The 16,587-nt window shown below is 46.4% G+C and overlaps 1 protein-coding gene across 1 annotated transcript in view; it reads left to right on the top strand.

Annotated features, from left to right (window-relative positions):
* The first annotated feature begins 10,870 nt into the window (after positions 1–10,870).
* ZCCHC2 (zinc finger CCHC-type containing 2) overlaps positions 10,871–16,587 on the top strand; it is an 81,649-nt gene continuing 75,932 nt past the window's right edge. The window contains exon 1 of the mRNA XM_065398615.1: positions 10,871–11,698. Coding sequence (XP_065254687.1) covers positions 10,871–11,698 — 828 coding nt within the window. The remainder of the gene's footprint in view (positions 11,699–16,587) is intronic.

Raw genomic sequence — 16,587 nt, 5'->3', positions numbered from 1 at the left:
GTGCACTTGATTCTGATGAGATGCATAGCTTCTTCAGCCCAGTCAAGAATCTGATGTCAAAACATTTGCTGATATGGCCAAGATGACCAAATTTAAGCTTGGCAAAGGAGGGACAATCACAGCAGCTTTCAGTCCAGAAACTGTTTTCCACAGAGCCCAGTCCTTAACAAGATACAGATGTTTCAATGGCAACTGGTCTTAGTTACCCAATAGGACCTGTGCCTGTGTCCTTCCATGCTGATGCAACAATGAGAAGGTGAACTAGGGCATCCATAGGTTCCAGGGCTGGCGCACCCATGGAAAAAAATTAGCAGCTGCTTAGCACCCACTGGCAGCCAGCTTCCCCCTCCCTTGCAGTGCCTCCCGTATGCGGGCGGCCCCACCAATCAACTCCTCCCCCTCCCTCCCAGTGATTCCTGCCCGCTGTGATCAGCTGTTCTGCAGCATGCAGGAGACACTGGGAGGGAGGGGGAGGAGCGCAGATGGGGCATGCTTGGGGGAGGGGGCGGGGCTGGGGCAGAGCAGGGACAGGAAGAGGCGGGGCTGGGGCAGAGCAGGGACGGGAAGAGGCGGGTTGAGGGTGGGGGCTTGAGGGAAGAGGTGGAGCAGGGGCGGGGCCTGGGGCAGAACGGGGGCAGGGGTGGGGGTACGGGGGAAAGGGTGGAGAGGAGTGGGGGTGGGGTTTGAGCATCCCTGGGCAAAGGAAAAAGCTAGCGCCTGTGAGCACATCAACTGGAAGCTTAAACTGCAAGAATCCATGAGCTAAGAGCATGCAACAAAGAAACCACAGTGTAAATCAGTGATGCCATGGATGTCACACACATGATGGTTGGAGACAAATTCCGCACATTCGATGAATTGGCTGCTGAGTACCTGAGGCAGGTCCTAAAAGGATTTGACAAAGTTCATTCTGTAATCGAAGTCTTTGCTAGATATGACAACAATAACTCTGTGAAAACTGTAGAAAGACAGTGCTGGACAGGATCTAAGCTTGGATGAAAGAAATACCAGGTGATTGGTGGACACCCTGTTTCTCCATGGAAAAAGTTTCTAAACGTGGCATCCAACAAGCAGTCACTTGTAAAATTCTTCTGTGGATATATGGCTCAAAATGCACCTGAGAATGTAGGAGCACACCCAACACAAACACTCCTTGCTGGAGGCTTTTCCAATTGTGAAGTAGCAAAATCCATCACCAATAGAGGTGTTGAAGAAGCCCAAGACTTATATGGTACTCAAGGAGAAACAGACACAAGAATGCTTCTGCATGCTGTGTGCCAATATGGCTTTTGGTGTCAAAGGAACCATAGTAATTAGGTCACTTGATACAGATGTTTTTGTGTTTGCTATTCATTACTTTCCAAACAGGGAACACACAGATAACATGCGGATGGAAACAGGCACCATTACCAACACAACTGACAAGCGTCACTTCACACCCGTGCATGCAATTTATGACACGCTCACTCCTAACTTCTGCAACATACTTCTTGCTGCACACACATTAACAGGATGTGACTCTGCATTATCCCTATTTCGTACTGGGGGAAAAACTGTTTAATACTGTCAAAACAAAGGGAGCTTACCACTTCAGAGATCTTGCCACACATTTAAAGGGCATCCTGACAGAAATTAGTCAAAAGAGATTTATTCTGAGGGGATTTGCCAGCCATTCTGTAAACATAGGATGAGGAGAAGCTTGTGACATATACAGGTCTGTCGCATCTTACGCGCATTTAACATGCGCGATTTCAGCTTTACGCGGTCGGCAAAAATAAAAACAAAAAAGAGAAAAATAACAATTTTAATACTGTACCTGTAGTGCGGGTGATTCCGCCTGCCATTACACTCAATGTAATTTTGACTATACGCGATTTTCGCTTTACGCGCTGACTGCGGAACGTAACCCCAGCGTAAGATGCGACAGACCTGTACTCAAAACATTTCTCTCTCCCCGCTCTCTTTCTCTCTAATTATACTATAAATCATGTATTCTGGGAATATGGACAGTGAAACATCCACAACAATTAGTCAGTTGTCTTGCTTTTGACCTGAAAGTCCAATTTCAGAGGTGATGTGTTAATTAAACTCTTCTACTGATGATTCCTTCATACGCTCAGAGTACCTTACTCCCACCTAAACTACTGCAGTACTGCCAACCTCAAGCATTCAAAAATCATTAGTTAGTACCCAAAAATTATGAGATTGGTTTAAAAACCATGAGATTTACAAAAGGGATTCTTTTAATTTGCTTTATCGTTTCTGAGCATTTTAGGGTACAGTTGGGTTATGTTTTGGGGCTTTTCTCTGCAAACCTAAGGGCTACTTTTTGTTTTAAAAAAACAAAAGCCAACCATCTTATGTAATCTCTTTTCTCTGGGAGCTGTGGCTTTAAGAACATCATCAAATATCACAAGACACATGATAAATCATGAGAGTTGGCAACACTGTAGCGCACTTTAACATCAGATCTTCTAGATCCTTGGCGTGTGACACCAACTTAGAGTAGTAGAGAGCAGGTAAGTGGTCCATCTCACTGGGAGTGAGGCAGTCTGTGTTGTAAGGGAGTCTAACACATCAGTTCTTGAACCTGGTTTTAAGAAGGAAAGTGATTTTTTTAAAACTATAAAAGGAAAAAAATAAAGCTCCCTGACTCCCTGTTTGTTTCCTACTCTGCAACAAAAGTGCATCCATCTCAAGCTCTGCATATCCTTTATAATCTCTTAAAAAACACTTCTGATAAACAGACCCAGTCAATTATTCCCAGATCATAATACCCTTGGAATGATACAAATATAACAAAAATGTACTAAATCTCACCAACAGAAACCCCATCAGGGTTCCTCCACCACTGAAGTCTAGTCTCACATCTCCTTATGGACCAGGTTTACTGGATCCTTAGTGAACAGTGTTAAGAAATGGACTGTGGGAAATTCACAAGCAGCCTTGTCCTTGTTAACTGGTAACAAATGTCCATTATCAACTGAAAGTGAAGCTAAGGGCCTGATCCAAAGTGTGTTGATGTCAATGGAAAAGCTTCCATTAACTTCAATGGGCTTTAGATTAGGGCTGAAAGGAAGAAATGGGAAAACCTAGGGGACAAAGGAGAGAAATGTATGGATGGTGTTTAAATATATTCATTGCTTCTCCCTTTAGTTCAGTTGTTCGCTCTCTAATGTATTAGATTTTATTTTTCTTATGATTCTCTCCCCCTTTTTTAATGTACTGCTGGAAATTTTTTAGCTTTTCGGTACAGGGGAATAAAAATACCACATGGCTGATAACCTTTCTGCAAGGCCTTTGTGAGAGAAATTGTTACAGTCAAAAAGATGCATTGCCCAAGGCTGCCTGTGTAAGGTACTGTGAGATGCAGAATGCACTACAATAAACAGGAAAATACATCTTTTATTTCTCTGGTCACAAGTTGCCCCACATTTATCTACATTGTGAAATTGTTGGTAATGTACACAAAAATCATCTCAGGTGTCTATAGATAAGAGCCCTGTGCATGGCTAACCACAGTGGAGTCTGGACAGCCAAATTCACAGAATGATATAGCGATGATAAAAACTTGGCTGGGTTAACAGCAACGCCTGCTTTCAATGCCGGCATATCTGCCTCTGAAAAACATGTGAACAAGCACTATGAGGGTATATTAGTAGACAGGCAATTACAAGGGATGGAAGAAAGATTCAGCAAGGAAACAAGGAGAACCCTATTGCTACAAATGTAGCTGTCACACAGTAATCAAACTAATCCTTCTACAGTAAAAGCTGGCTTTTAATCACACTTCCTGCCCTCAAATGGGTTTGTATGTGACAGGAGCCCTGCTGCACTCAGATATCTCTTGCTACAAGAATAGCTCCTAGGTTCCATGAACATGAAGACAGAATTTAGAGTATCCATGAGGCTGCTCTATATTGCATTGGAGCTGAGCAGGTCCACCAGATTGGGAGGAGGATTATAGGCACCTTTGCACCCCTTCAGTTCCTGCATAATGTGCAGCTTGGGCAGACATAAAAACATAATAGTTGCCATACTGGATCAGACTAAGGTCCACCTTGATCAGTATCCTGTCTCCAACAGTGGCCCATACTAAAGCTTCAGAGGGAGTGTGCAGAACAGGGAATTATGGAGTGATCCAACCCTGTCTTCCACTTCTGGCATTCAGAGATTTAGGGTTGCACCGAGCATAGGGTTGCATCCCTGACCATCTTGGCTAATAGCCATTGATGGATCTTTCCTCCATGAACTTATCCAGTTATTTTTTGAACCCATGATACTTTTGGCCATCACAATGTCCCATGGCAATGAGTTCTACAGATTAGTTGTGTGTTGTGTGAAAAACTACTACTTCTTGTTGGTATTTAACCTGCTGTCTATTCATTTCACCAGGTGACTTCTGGCTTTTGTATTGTGTGAAAACATAACACGTCTCTATTCACTTTTTCCACACCATTCATGACTTTAGACTTCTATCACATCCCCCTTTAGTTGTCTCTTTTCTAAGATGAGCAGGCCTAATCTTTTTAGTCTCTCCTCATATGGAAGTCCTTCTCTGAACCTTTTCCAGTTACCCTATATCCTTTGTGAGATGGGATGACCATAACTGGACACGTATTCAAGGTGTGGGTGTATCATGGATTTATATAATGGCATTATAATATGTTCTGTCTTATTTTGTGACCCTTTCCTAATAGTTCCTAACATTTTGTGTCTTTTTGACTGCTGCTGTACACTGAACAGAAGTTTTCAGAGAACTATCCATGTGACTCCAAGATCTCTTTTTTGTGTGTAATAGCTAATTTAGACCCCCATCATGGTATATGTATAGTTGGGATTATATTTTCCAATGTGCATTACTTTGCACTTGAATTTCAACTTTGAATTTCATCTGCCATTTTGTTGCCCAGTCATCCAGTTTTGTGAGATCCCTCTGTAACGCCTCGCAGTCAGCTTTTTGGACTTAATTATCTTGAAAAATTTTGTATTGCCTGCAAATTTTGCCACTTCACTGGTCACCCTCTTTTCCAGATCATTAAGGAATATGTTGAACAGCACAGGTCCCAGTACAGATTTGTGCAGTCCCACTGTTCACCTCTCTCCATTCCAACCCTGTGTTTCCTATCTGATTATTAGCCCCAGTTTCCAGAGATGAAAGGCTATTATACTAACTCACTGCTCTACCTTGTCATCCCCCACACCAACTATTACTATTAAAGGTCAGAGACTGTATGAGCTGCACAATAAATTATCTGGTGCATATCTACTTTGCTAGATAGAGTGAGCTAAATCCTGGTCCTGCTCTGAAGCATATACAAGTTTTGTCTTACTTCATCGGGATCAGCATTTGTTTTCAGTGGGTATATACTGTGTGTTAAAATTTCTTTTCCAGCTTTAAGGACAATCTGATTTTTTAAATAATAAACAGACTACTCAAGGGAAGCTGGAACCATTGTCACTGCTGAGTCAAATTTTGTAATAGCCTCTTGTGTTGTTACTGCCGACTCATCAGTATACCTTCTTTTTTTCTCTCTCTGTTTTCTTTTTCATTTTCCTGCTATCTCTGAGTTTCACTTTCATTTCACGTTTCTCTCAGACACTTCAGTTTCATTTCTGTTTCCCTATGCCTGTGCCCTCCCATTTTGTTCCTGTTCTCTCTCCCTGAGCCACTGGAATATTTTCACGTTCCCCTTCTTACACTGACTTTCAATCTCCTTTATACGGTTTCATTTTCTTATTCTCTTCCTTTCCCTCTTTCTCAAATTTGGTTTTTTTCTCTCTCTCTTTTTCCATTTCTGTGGTTTGTCTGCTTTTCCTTAAGTGCTACATTTTAAAACAGAACACAATAACAAACAATTTGGGATACTCCTGGACTAAGAGAGGCTGGGGTAATCAGTGGAATGTAAGCGTGTTTAAAGTTAAGCATGTTTGAGTTCTGTCCTGAATAGGGATGGATTTAAACACATGCTTAAGTGCTTTCCTAAATCAGGGACGATGGGTATGTCTAAATAGCATATAGCAGTGAGCTGCCTGGCGCAGGTCGACAGACTCAGACTAGCAGGGCTCACACTAGCACTCTAAAAGTAGTTTGGAAGTCTCAGCTTGGGCTGGCGCTCAGGCTCTGAAGCCCATCCACCTCCCTACGCTTCAGTGCTCAAGCCACAGCTTCCAAGTGCTGTCTACACATCTCTTTTTAGAGCGCTAGCGCAAGCCCCACTAGTTCAACTCTGTGAACCTGGGCTGGGAGGCTCATTGCCACAGGCTGTGTAGACATACCCTAAATTACTAGTTACCAGCCATCTAGTCCACCATGTATATATGCAGTTTATCATATACAGTAGTAGTCAATTTATGAATGGGTCAGTTTTGGGTGAATCTTCTCTTCACCCCCCCACCCCCCCCAAAAAAGTGTTTTCCCATCAAATTGTTATGTGTTTGGAATTGTCATGTGTCAGGTTCGTATTGTATCTTATTAATTATTGAAGTACCAAAGATTTATTTCTATACTAAAGTACCTATTTCTACTAGTTATATAAATGTGGGCCTGATCCTGCAGTTTTCACTCAGGCAAAACACCCACTGAAGTTATTAGGCTGTGAGTTCAGGCCCCGTTTTTGCATTATTATTCCTAATTTGGCACATCATGCTATTCTCTGTAATATTTTTTTAAATCATCACACTGAATATATGAGACCCAAAAATGTAAACACTATATTGTATATAAATGATCACATCAGCCTAAATTTTCAAGTGATCTAATAAAATTCCAGAACGATGATTTCACAATGACAACATAAGGAAATTACCATAGTGTTATGGTACCTGGATTGACTAAAGAATATATTTGTTGGGCCAAATCTCTGGGTCTGGCCAAGCTCTTATCAATGTAGGACCTAAGAGGGAGAGGGATAAAGCACCTACTGTATATACCACCTTTAAACCCTGCTCAACTCCCAGATCCTGGAACCAGTCAAAGAGCTGTTCTACCACCAAGAGATCATACCACAGTGCACTGTTCATTTCCACTTCTCTGCTACATCCCTTATATCAGGAGCAGCAGCAAGGATGGCTGCCATAGGGCTGCTGATACCAGCTCTGCCACTTAAGTATTCCCCTATGTAATGGGAACTCTTCACCTGGCCACTTAGGTTAGCATTAAGTCCACTTTTCACCACTGGAATGGACCAAAGTTGCCAGGATGAATCCTTGACTATACAGAATACAAAAGTTTGTTTTTTATAAAGTGAAATGAACCTACTTGCCGAGTAAATATAAAAGAGAGATACTTTAGCTTATAACTAACACTCAGCTCTGAACAAATATTCTGTGGCAAGTCTGAATAATGTTTATAAAATTACTGTAATTTGCATGACATTTACTTAGGTGTTTAATAAATAGGTTCTTTCATTATTGCAGGATTAGCTTCTGCAAGGATAAATAAGGCTTTTTACTATTAGCATTCTATACTTTGTAATTATAAGCAGTTTGAGGGTGCTGTTTTGCATCCTTCCAATTAAAATATATTTTATTTTTCATTATGTTGTTTTGCAAGTCAAGGATTTAATTTTGTTCTCACACCAGTTTTACCACCAGTATGTGGAAACAGAAGCAGAAGCCATTATGTGTTTTAGACCAGGGTTAATCAACCCATGGGTCGGGACTCAAAATTGGGTCACCAGAATGTTTCAAATGTTTCATGGCAGCTCCTGTCCCACAGTTCCTGCACCAGGCACTGCAACAGCTGGGGTCCCAGCCAGCTCCACTCAGGTTTGGCCCAGCCGTTATGATGACAGGAGTCTGGGTAGACCAAATTTGAGTAAGTGGCACTGCAACTCCATGAGCCAGATCACAACTTCACCCACACATATTTGGTCTAATCAGGAGTGCGGGGCCAAACCTGAGTAGCGCTGCAACCCTTGAGGTTGCAATGCCCGGAGTGGAGAGCAAAGCCCAGCCAGCCCCACAGCACAGGAATTGCCACTGTGGGGTGAGTGCCAGGCAGGACCCAATCCCCCACAGGTCAGGATCTGACCGAAAGCACCCCAGGGCAGGGCCAGGGGGGCAGCAGGGAGGGAACACCACCTCCACCCCTGACTCACCTCAGCAGGCCACCCATCCTGTCTGGGTTGGGGGGGGGGGGGTGTCACAATCAAAAAATCGGAGGGGGGGAGGCACATGACTCCCCCATGCCTCCCCATGTGTTGCCTCTGGTACAGGGTGCAAATAATGCTTGCTTGCCCCAGGTGCTAAAATGTCTTAGTTATAGCTCTGCCACAGGGCCTCCACCTCCAGAATATTTACTAGGTCATGACAGGCCATAAACATTTACAAATAGGTCCAGAGCCAAAAAAAGGTTGAGAACCACTGTTTTAGACAACTCAAAGTACTGCCTGATCTTACATAAAAACACTGAATAATAATATTTGGGAATAACAGATGGGAATAATACAATGGCCTTATTTTAGTCTGATTTTCCTTGTTTATTTAAAGCATATTCTTCCGGTTTTTTAACCTGATTTTATACTGTAGTATAAAATATAAAATAACTTGCCATTAGAACTCATCCCCACATGACATTAAGGCCAAGAACTGAGTAAGATTTTTAAAAAAGGATTAGGCATTTTTAATAAGTAATAGATTTAATTACCTTAGCTATGATTCATTTATAAAGGATATAAACAACTGTGCTCTGAACCTAGCAATTTTCTGTTCTTTGAATGGATAGAAGTTCATACCCCAATCCTTTAAACTACTCCATGCAGATGAACTCCTGTGCCTGGTAGAGCCCCACTAACTCAGTGTGAAACTCCAGGTGGGCCCAAGAATCTTTTTGTGGAATAAGAGCTTCCACACATGGAGCTAATCAGGAATAGCTAATCAGGAATAATGTCATGTGTAGACAGGCCCTCTGAGAGATTAATTTTCCCCTAGTTATTCAGCCCTATTACTGTTATTCAGCCTTATTATAACTGCAGATAGAAGCTGTATGTTTTTGCCCATTTCAACGCCAAGGTGATTGGATTATATCCAACCACGATATAAGACCTCCACAAGAATACACAATTTGTATTTTGTGCCACAGAATAGTCATGTTGTTTATTGGGCATTATAATAATACTTTGCACTTCTACGGAGTCATTCAAACAAAGATATCATAGGGTTTTAAAACAAATGATTATGCTTCAATTAACTAATGCCTCTGAGCAGCAGGTGTGTATTGAAGAATCACAAAGCAGCTCTTTGGATTTCCTTAACAAATGCTCAACTTTTATTTAAAAACGAAATGGTTTACAAGGCATGCTGAAGATCAAACAGTAGTGTAACCAGTTTCCTAAAAGCTACTCTCCTCCATTGCTTTCAAGCTGTGCTGCTCAGTTTGCAGAATGAGTAATTAAATGCAGGTGCAGGCCAGGATATTAGCTGTACCAATGCATCATCTCCTTGTCTATTTTCTGGTGCTTCTACAGTAGGAGTACCTGAGGCAATAACGGTTAGATTCACTGAGGGACTAATGTGTTACAACCCTCAGAGCGGCAGTGCCTAACTTTTAGGTACCTTACCACGCAATGGAAACCATATCCCTGAGTCAGATGCTTCGGCTTTCTAAACAATACTTAGGGAGAGTTGGGCATTTAAAAAAAAATGGGATCCACAAAAGCCAGCAAGCTGAGGGGGAAGCCACATAAGCTAGTCAATAGGAAATGCTGAGAAGAAGGATGTGAGCTCTTCTCCCACCCCTCTTAGGGAGCCTATCACTGCTTGGGATTCTCAGCCATGACCCCTCTCTAGGAGTTAAGGCCCAGCTCCTCAACAGTATTTCAGCTCCTAACTCCCTTTGAAATCAATGTGCTTAATTACCTTAGGGGATCTGGGCCTAGGTGACTAAATTATTCTTCGAAGTCATGTTTGAGGGAGAAAGGCAAGGCTTAGGCCTCCCTTATAGTTTAGACCTTAGCCCAGGGGTTAGGGTATTCACTCACCTGGGATGCAGGAGATGCCAGTTCAGTTTCCCCCTCTGCCTCCTGAGAAGGGATTTGAAGGTAGGTGTCCCGCACTCAGGTGAGTGCCCTGCCCTCGAGAGCCGTTCTCACACTCCTATGGCCCAAAGCATATTGAACCACGGTGGAACAGCCGCGATGCTAAAATATGATAGTTGATTGTTATTACCCCCATTCACAGATGGGTGGCATGAAGCAGAGCGGTTCAGCGTGCACATAAAAAATCACGGACACAGCCCGCAATTGAGGCCAGGAGCGCTGTTCCCCAAAGGCACACTTCTGAGGCTCCTCTCTCCCGGCAGCCTGGGGTTATTGCATACCAGGAACAGGCTTCCTGGCTACGGCTGGGGTTTCACGCTCTGTTCTGTAACACACCCCTGCGTGCAGCAGGGACAGGGCTGGAGCAGCGGTGTGACCCGCCTGCCTGCCCCACCACCTGGCTGCAGCAAGACCCTTCTCCGGGCTCTTTCAACTTAAACGCGGGGCCTGTTTAGGACCCAGCGGAATCCGGGCGGGGGCGGTCGTAGAAAGGAGCGGACTGACGTAAGCGGCAGGCCACCAAGCTGCCCGCTGATAGGCGGATACGGGACGTTCCGCTCTTCTCCCCGCCCCTCCAGCCTCCAGACCGTGTTCAGTCTGCGCCGGCGAGTGGCAGAGAAAACAGCGTCCAGGCCTCGCACCGCGCACGCACTGAGGCGGGGGCGCGCCGGGAACCGACACGATCCGCCCCGGAGCCGCCGGCGGCAGAACCGTCCCCTGCGCGGCCAGGGCAGCAGCAGCATGAGCGGCTCCTCCGGGCCCGCCAGCCGCTGAGCCTCGCCCGCCGCCGCCGGGGCCTCTCGGATGCTCGAGGCCCCTCCGGGCTGAGGATGCTGAAGATGAAGCTGCCGCTGAAACAGACGAGCCACCGGGCGGAGGAGGCGGCGGGGATGGGGCTGAAGGAGCCCAGCAGCCGGGACTGTCACCTCCAGCTGCAGCAGGTGCCCCGGCCGCCTCCCCGAGGCGGGGCGTCGGCGGGGTGCGGGCGGGAGCGGCCCAGCCAGCTGCCTGGCTTGGGCCCGGGACCTGGGCCGCCGCCGGCTCCTGCCGCGGGCGGGGCGGCCTCCCGCACGGACAAGGAGACTGTGTACGAGTGGTTCGGCCTAGTGCTGGGCTCGGCGCAGCGGCTGGAGTTCATGGTGGGGCTGCTGGACTTGTGCAACCCGCTGGAGCTGCGCTTCCTGGGCTCCTGCCTGGAGGACTTGGCCCGCAAGGACTACCACTGCCTGCGCGACGCCGAGGCCAAGGCCAACGGGCTCAGCGACCCCGGGCAGCTGGGCGACTTCCGAGACCCGGCCGTGCGCTCCAAGCTCATCGTCTACCTGGCGCTGCTGGGCTCCGAGAACCGAGAGGCCGCTGCCCGCCTCCACTGCCTGCTGCCCCAGGTGGACTCCGTCCTGAAGAGCTGCGGGGCTCGCGTGCGGGAGGAGGATGGGCCCGAGGAAGACATGGAAGGGCCTGGAGAAAACGGCCAGGCCCTCCCTGTTGAGAGCCTGGGCTTCGGGGCGCAGGAGGAGCTACTGTTGCTGTTCACCATGGCCTCTCTGCACCCCGCCTTTTCCTTCCACCAGCGGGTCACCCTGAGGGAGCACCTGGAGCGGCTGCGGAGGGCCCTCTTTGGGGACCAGGAGGAGGATGCCTTCGGCCCTGCAGCTCAGGTACCAAAACTCCCATCCTAGTTTCCAGGCAGCGTCCTATTCCCCCCTTTCTATGTGCTGTCTTGAGCTCTTCTTTCCCTTCTGCCATCATCCCAGATAGTGAAGTTGCTTCTTCTCCCATCCTAACCCCCATACTGCTATGTGGGAGGCCCTCACTCCCCCATCTTCTGGTTGCTGCTGTAGGAATTTCCCCTTGTGACCTAATAATGCCCGAAGGTGGTTCTGGGAGGAAAGGGGATTCTCCCTGGTAGCTGTATTCAGAGCTGACTGGAGCCTATACTAACTAGTAGGGGGCAAAACAGCAGTAGTGCAGTCCAGTGAGCTCTTTATACACCCAGCCTGGAGCATTAAAGTCACCACCATGAATTATACTTATGATTCATTTAAGTTGTGGCTAATAACATCTAGACCTTTGGCCTGCTTTTGAAAAGGTTACTGCTAGAAGAGATTGCAGATATTCTCTAGTGATATGTCCAGTATGTTGTAGAAACTGAATGTCCAAATGCCAATGTGAATGTTGGCAAGAGATCTGGCTTTTTAGTGGGATAGCAGGTTCTGTGTCAGACTCAGACACTTGAATTTGCAGGGATCAGGGGTGTAAAACCATGTTTACATTGGAGACTGTGCAGGTGTAGCTATGCTGGCACAACACCATAGTGTAGCTGCACGCTATGCCCATGGAAAGGGTTTTTCTGTCAGTGTAGGAACACCATTTTCCCAAACAAAATTGTCTACTTTGACAGAAGTAGTTTTGCCTTGACATAGTTGCATCTATCCTATTGGTTATGTTGGCATAGCTATGTCAATTGGGGTTGTGGCTTTTTCACACTCCTGACAGAGTTAATTACGTCAACCTAACTTGTAGACCAAGCTGAAGACTGCCCTCTGGACATCAACATTGTGTACATTACATTAGGCATGGATAGTGCTTACTTTTACTATGTGAGCAAATGAAAATGTCAAAACTAGAATTTGTGTGCGAAGTGGATAGCTTAGCTTCCTAGACGGGACACTTGTTGCTGCATTGATGGTTATACATGGTAATAAAGACTTTCACTTAATGGCACAAGTCATCTTTCCATAAGAATCAGCTGTTGTGAAACTCAGAATTTCACTAGGTAGTCTTAATTTATGCTCTGTGTTCTTGAATGTTTTTAAAAACTTTTGTAACAATTTCCCCTTATTTATCTGACACTGCCATCTTTTTATGGGTCTCAGCTTTTGGTATCCAGATGGCTCCTGGCTTAAGAGGAACAAAGGGTGTGGGTAGCATATCTTTTCAAATGTTCCATGTATAGAAATGGTCTTATGTTAGGTTTTTCACTGTAGGAGTAATGAAATATTAAAGTGTTTCATGACTACCTACAACACTGTCAATATACAGCCACCTCTGGGATGGGATAGGAAGGCAGCAGTCAGGCAAAAAACTCTTTCATGGCATGCTGAACAAAAGAGAATAAGCAGGACACCAAGGCCAACTAACTCTTATGCAGTGTGTCTTGGGATATTTAAGGACCAGACGGGCATCAATTTTTAAGTTTTCATACATCTTAAGTAAACACTCAACTCTGGCTTTAAATTATTCAGTTGGCAGGTCGGCAGCAGAGAGTGGATGTTCTGATGCTGAAATCTTAATGATGAATTCACGTAAGCCGTAAAATAAAGTAGGGAAGACGAGGTTTGTCTTATTTTGACAAATTAATATGTATCAAGTCTGTCTATAACAAAGACCTGCCAGGATTCACTATGTGGGGAGAGAGGATTATGGTAAGTTAGCTGGCCACTCTTTCTGTTGGGTGTGAAATGCTGGTAAGTAGACATATACTTTCCCCAACTGAAATTAGAAGATAGTAAACAGTTATTATATAGACTAGGTGATGTGCCACAGATGGCACTAGAGGCTTAACCAGAGCATTAAGTTAAGATTCTTATTGACAAGGGCCCAAGTCCACAACAGTGCCTAGGCACCTAAACCCTAGACTAGGGTGCCCAAGTTCCAGTATCGGCTCCACATCTACAAAACTCCTGGCAAACCATGTAGGTGCTTATGTTTCTGCCTTTGGGCATTCATGCTGTCCCCTCCCGTGCTCCCCGAATGTCCAGATGCCTGTCTCCCAGCCTATGCCCCAGAGTGATTCACAAACCTGGGAAAGATAGGGGTGTTTGCTGGCCTGAGTGGTTTGTGGGACTTGATCTAGTAGGCATGCTTGAGGCTGCCTAGCAGATTAGGTCCCATTCAAAATGTGGCCACTGGAGAAGGTGATATTGGTGATGCCCACCTTTATAACTCTTAGTTCAGTGGTTAGAGCACTCGGCTGAGATGTGGGAGACCCAGATTCAATTCCCCCCCTCTATTGCAGGGGGAGAGAGTATTTGAACAGGGATCTCCCACCTCTGAGTACTACAACCACTGAGCTTTGGGATAGTTGTGGGGGTCCCTCAGTCTTCCTCATGTTGAAGCAGTTCCACAGTGGATAAAGAACAAGCGATTGGAGCATGGGGACTGGACCCTGGGTCTCCCATCTCTGAGGTGGATGCCCTAACCACTGATGTAGTCACTCTTGACTTGTGTGCTCTGTTAATATTAAAGTATTTATCCATAGTAGATCCTTTGTTGGGCCAGAGAGAGACAATTCATTGTATAGGGACCTAGGCACCTAACTTGGCTTTGTGGATCACGGTGTTCCCATGATTTTCTTGGGGCCTTAGGTGCTGTGATGCTCAGCATTGTGATGTTCAAGTCCCTTTGTGGAGTGTATCCATGGAGGCTATTCTGTATAACTGTTTAGCTTAAAAGCTATAGTTAAAAAGCCCCCACTTTGTTTGCATAGTCTGTTCATATAAACCATGCTACCTAGAATGCAGTGATAGCCAGATCAACTTGGCTCATCCTACAGGTCACATTCTTTAGCCTACACAGAACTGAAGTTCTGCATCACCTTTCCCCCCCCTCCCAATTTTTATTATAATCATAAATACTACAGAGCACTTCCTGGGATTGGCTGTCTGGGAAAAGTGGATGGATGGACCTTTCCTAAAAATGCTGTCAGTTCCCAATCAAATAGCTTGCAATTAAACCAGGGGAAGCAGTGTGATTGGAGACATGGGTCTGCCATTGATTGCTGTGTGGCCTTGAGCAAGTAACTTGACCTGTAGGTCCCAATTTACAAATGGGAGGTAAATACCCTTCGTATCTCACAAGGGAGTTGTAGGTTTGTCTATGCACCTCTTCTAGTAGGTGAGGTGCTAATTAGTGAAAATGTAAGGGAACATGTGCATGCTTGATTTTATAAGCTCCAGGGGGTAGCGTTTCCAGTAGTTTCTGCAGGGAGTTTCTAGAGTGTTAGTTCCTGCCAATTAGTTGCACTGCTGCAGTCATTCAGCTTGTCAGTTACACGTGGGAGCCCCAGTGGCAGGTGTTTTGCCTCTGATCGTTTGTCCTAGTGGTGGAAAGCTACAATCACGGCCCATCCAAAACTAATTAAACTAACTAAAACTAGTTCCCCCATGACTACCAGGGTAGACATCTCTGTGGCGGGGGGGCTAGTAGTACCAGAGCGGGAAAGTGTAGACGTTTCGGTTGCCACATAGTGGGAGGACCTGCCAAGGGACAGGACCGCTGCTGTCTGAGGAGGGGTGCTGGGAGGAGCCCGATCTTCACCACCTGGCTGCCCTACAGAGGCCATGCCTCTGGGGGAGGGTGGCCGCCTCTAAGGCAGGGAAGGACCTTCTACCTGTGGGGAGGGAGGTGACATGGGGGAAATGGTTCCTTCTCCTGTATGTGGTGGGGACACCCTTTCGGCCCCCCCCCCGTGTGTCTGTGGAGGAGGCTCGCGCTGCCCTGTCGCCGGGGGGGGCGCAGAGTAAATCGGTGACTAACAGTCATTGTGGCTTCCCGCCCCGATTCAAAATGGCGGCCGCGGAACCGACACTCCCTGTCACGTGATTTCGGGCCTGCCCTGGGGGCGGAGTCTCCATTCATTACATAACGAGCGAGACGGGTCTGGTTAATTCTGATGGGGCCCGGCCTCTCGCGCTTGCCGTTTGCGCCCTGCGGGGATGTGGGAGGGAGCAGTGAGAACGTTGCGGCAGAGGGAGCCGGCCGTTGGGATTGGAGCACGCGGCCAGCCAATGGGAGGGCGCAATGTCGGCGCGTGCAGTGTCGGTTTTTCGGGGTGAGGAGAGCGACCGTGAGTCGCGAGGCGGGGACAAGCTCTAAGGGGAGTTCGCGGGCGTAAAGCCGAGAACCTGCCCCGCCCACGGCAGGGACGGCGTCATAGACGAGCTGGTGGGGAGAGGGGCGGGCAGAGATTTCTCTCAGCAGCCCACAGCTCTGCGCTCCTTTGTCGCCGGCCTCTCCCCTGAGTCCCGCGTGTCACCATCGTGCCCCGGTGGCCTGGAGGGGAGCAGCCGTGCAGCAGAGACTGCGTCTAAAGCTCTGATCCTGCCCGGAGGCGGGGAGTCTCCAGCTAGCGGGCGTACAGCAAGTGCAACATGGTCTGTTCCCTTTGTCTCCCAAGCACCTTGTCCCACCCGCTGTAAGTTGTCTCCCTCGATCATCTCCGTGTGTGCAGAGCCCTGTAAGTGTAGCAGGCTGCAGGAGAACCTCTCCAAACCTGACTCATGCTCACTGGTATCTAAATCACCAACAATATCTAAGCATAGAAATACAGACAGGGACGACCCACGGACAGCCCCCAAGGACTAGAATAACAATCATTCAGTGTCCAAAAAAGAATCCAATTTTGTTGTCCTAATAACAGGTTTTGAAATGAAACCTTGTATTTAGGGTTGGCAGAATTTAATTTTTATTTTTGTATAGTTTTGAGGGATAATGTCAACACTTACTTGAAAGCATTTTTTATAGTCTTATTTTATATTTTCACAAT

This window comes from Emys orbicularis, chromosome 2 (genome assembly GCF_028017835.1).
Source record: "Emys orbicularis isolate rEmyOrb1 chromosome 2, rEmyOrb1.hap1, whole genome shotgun sequence".
Classification (NCBI taxonomy): Eukaryota; Metazoa; Chordata; order Testudines; family Emydidae; genus Emys; species Emys orbicularis.
Note: the sequence above shows the minus strand (reverse complement) of the source record. Positions and strands in the feature narration are given on the sequence as shown.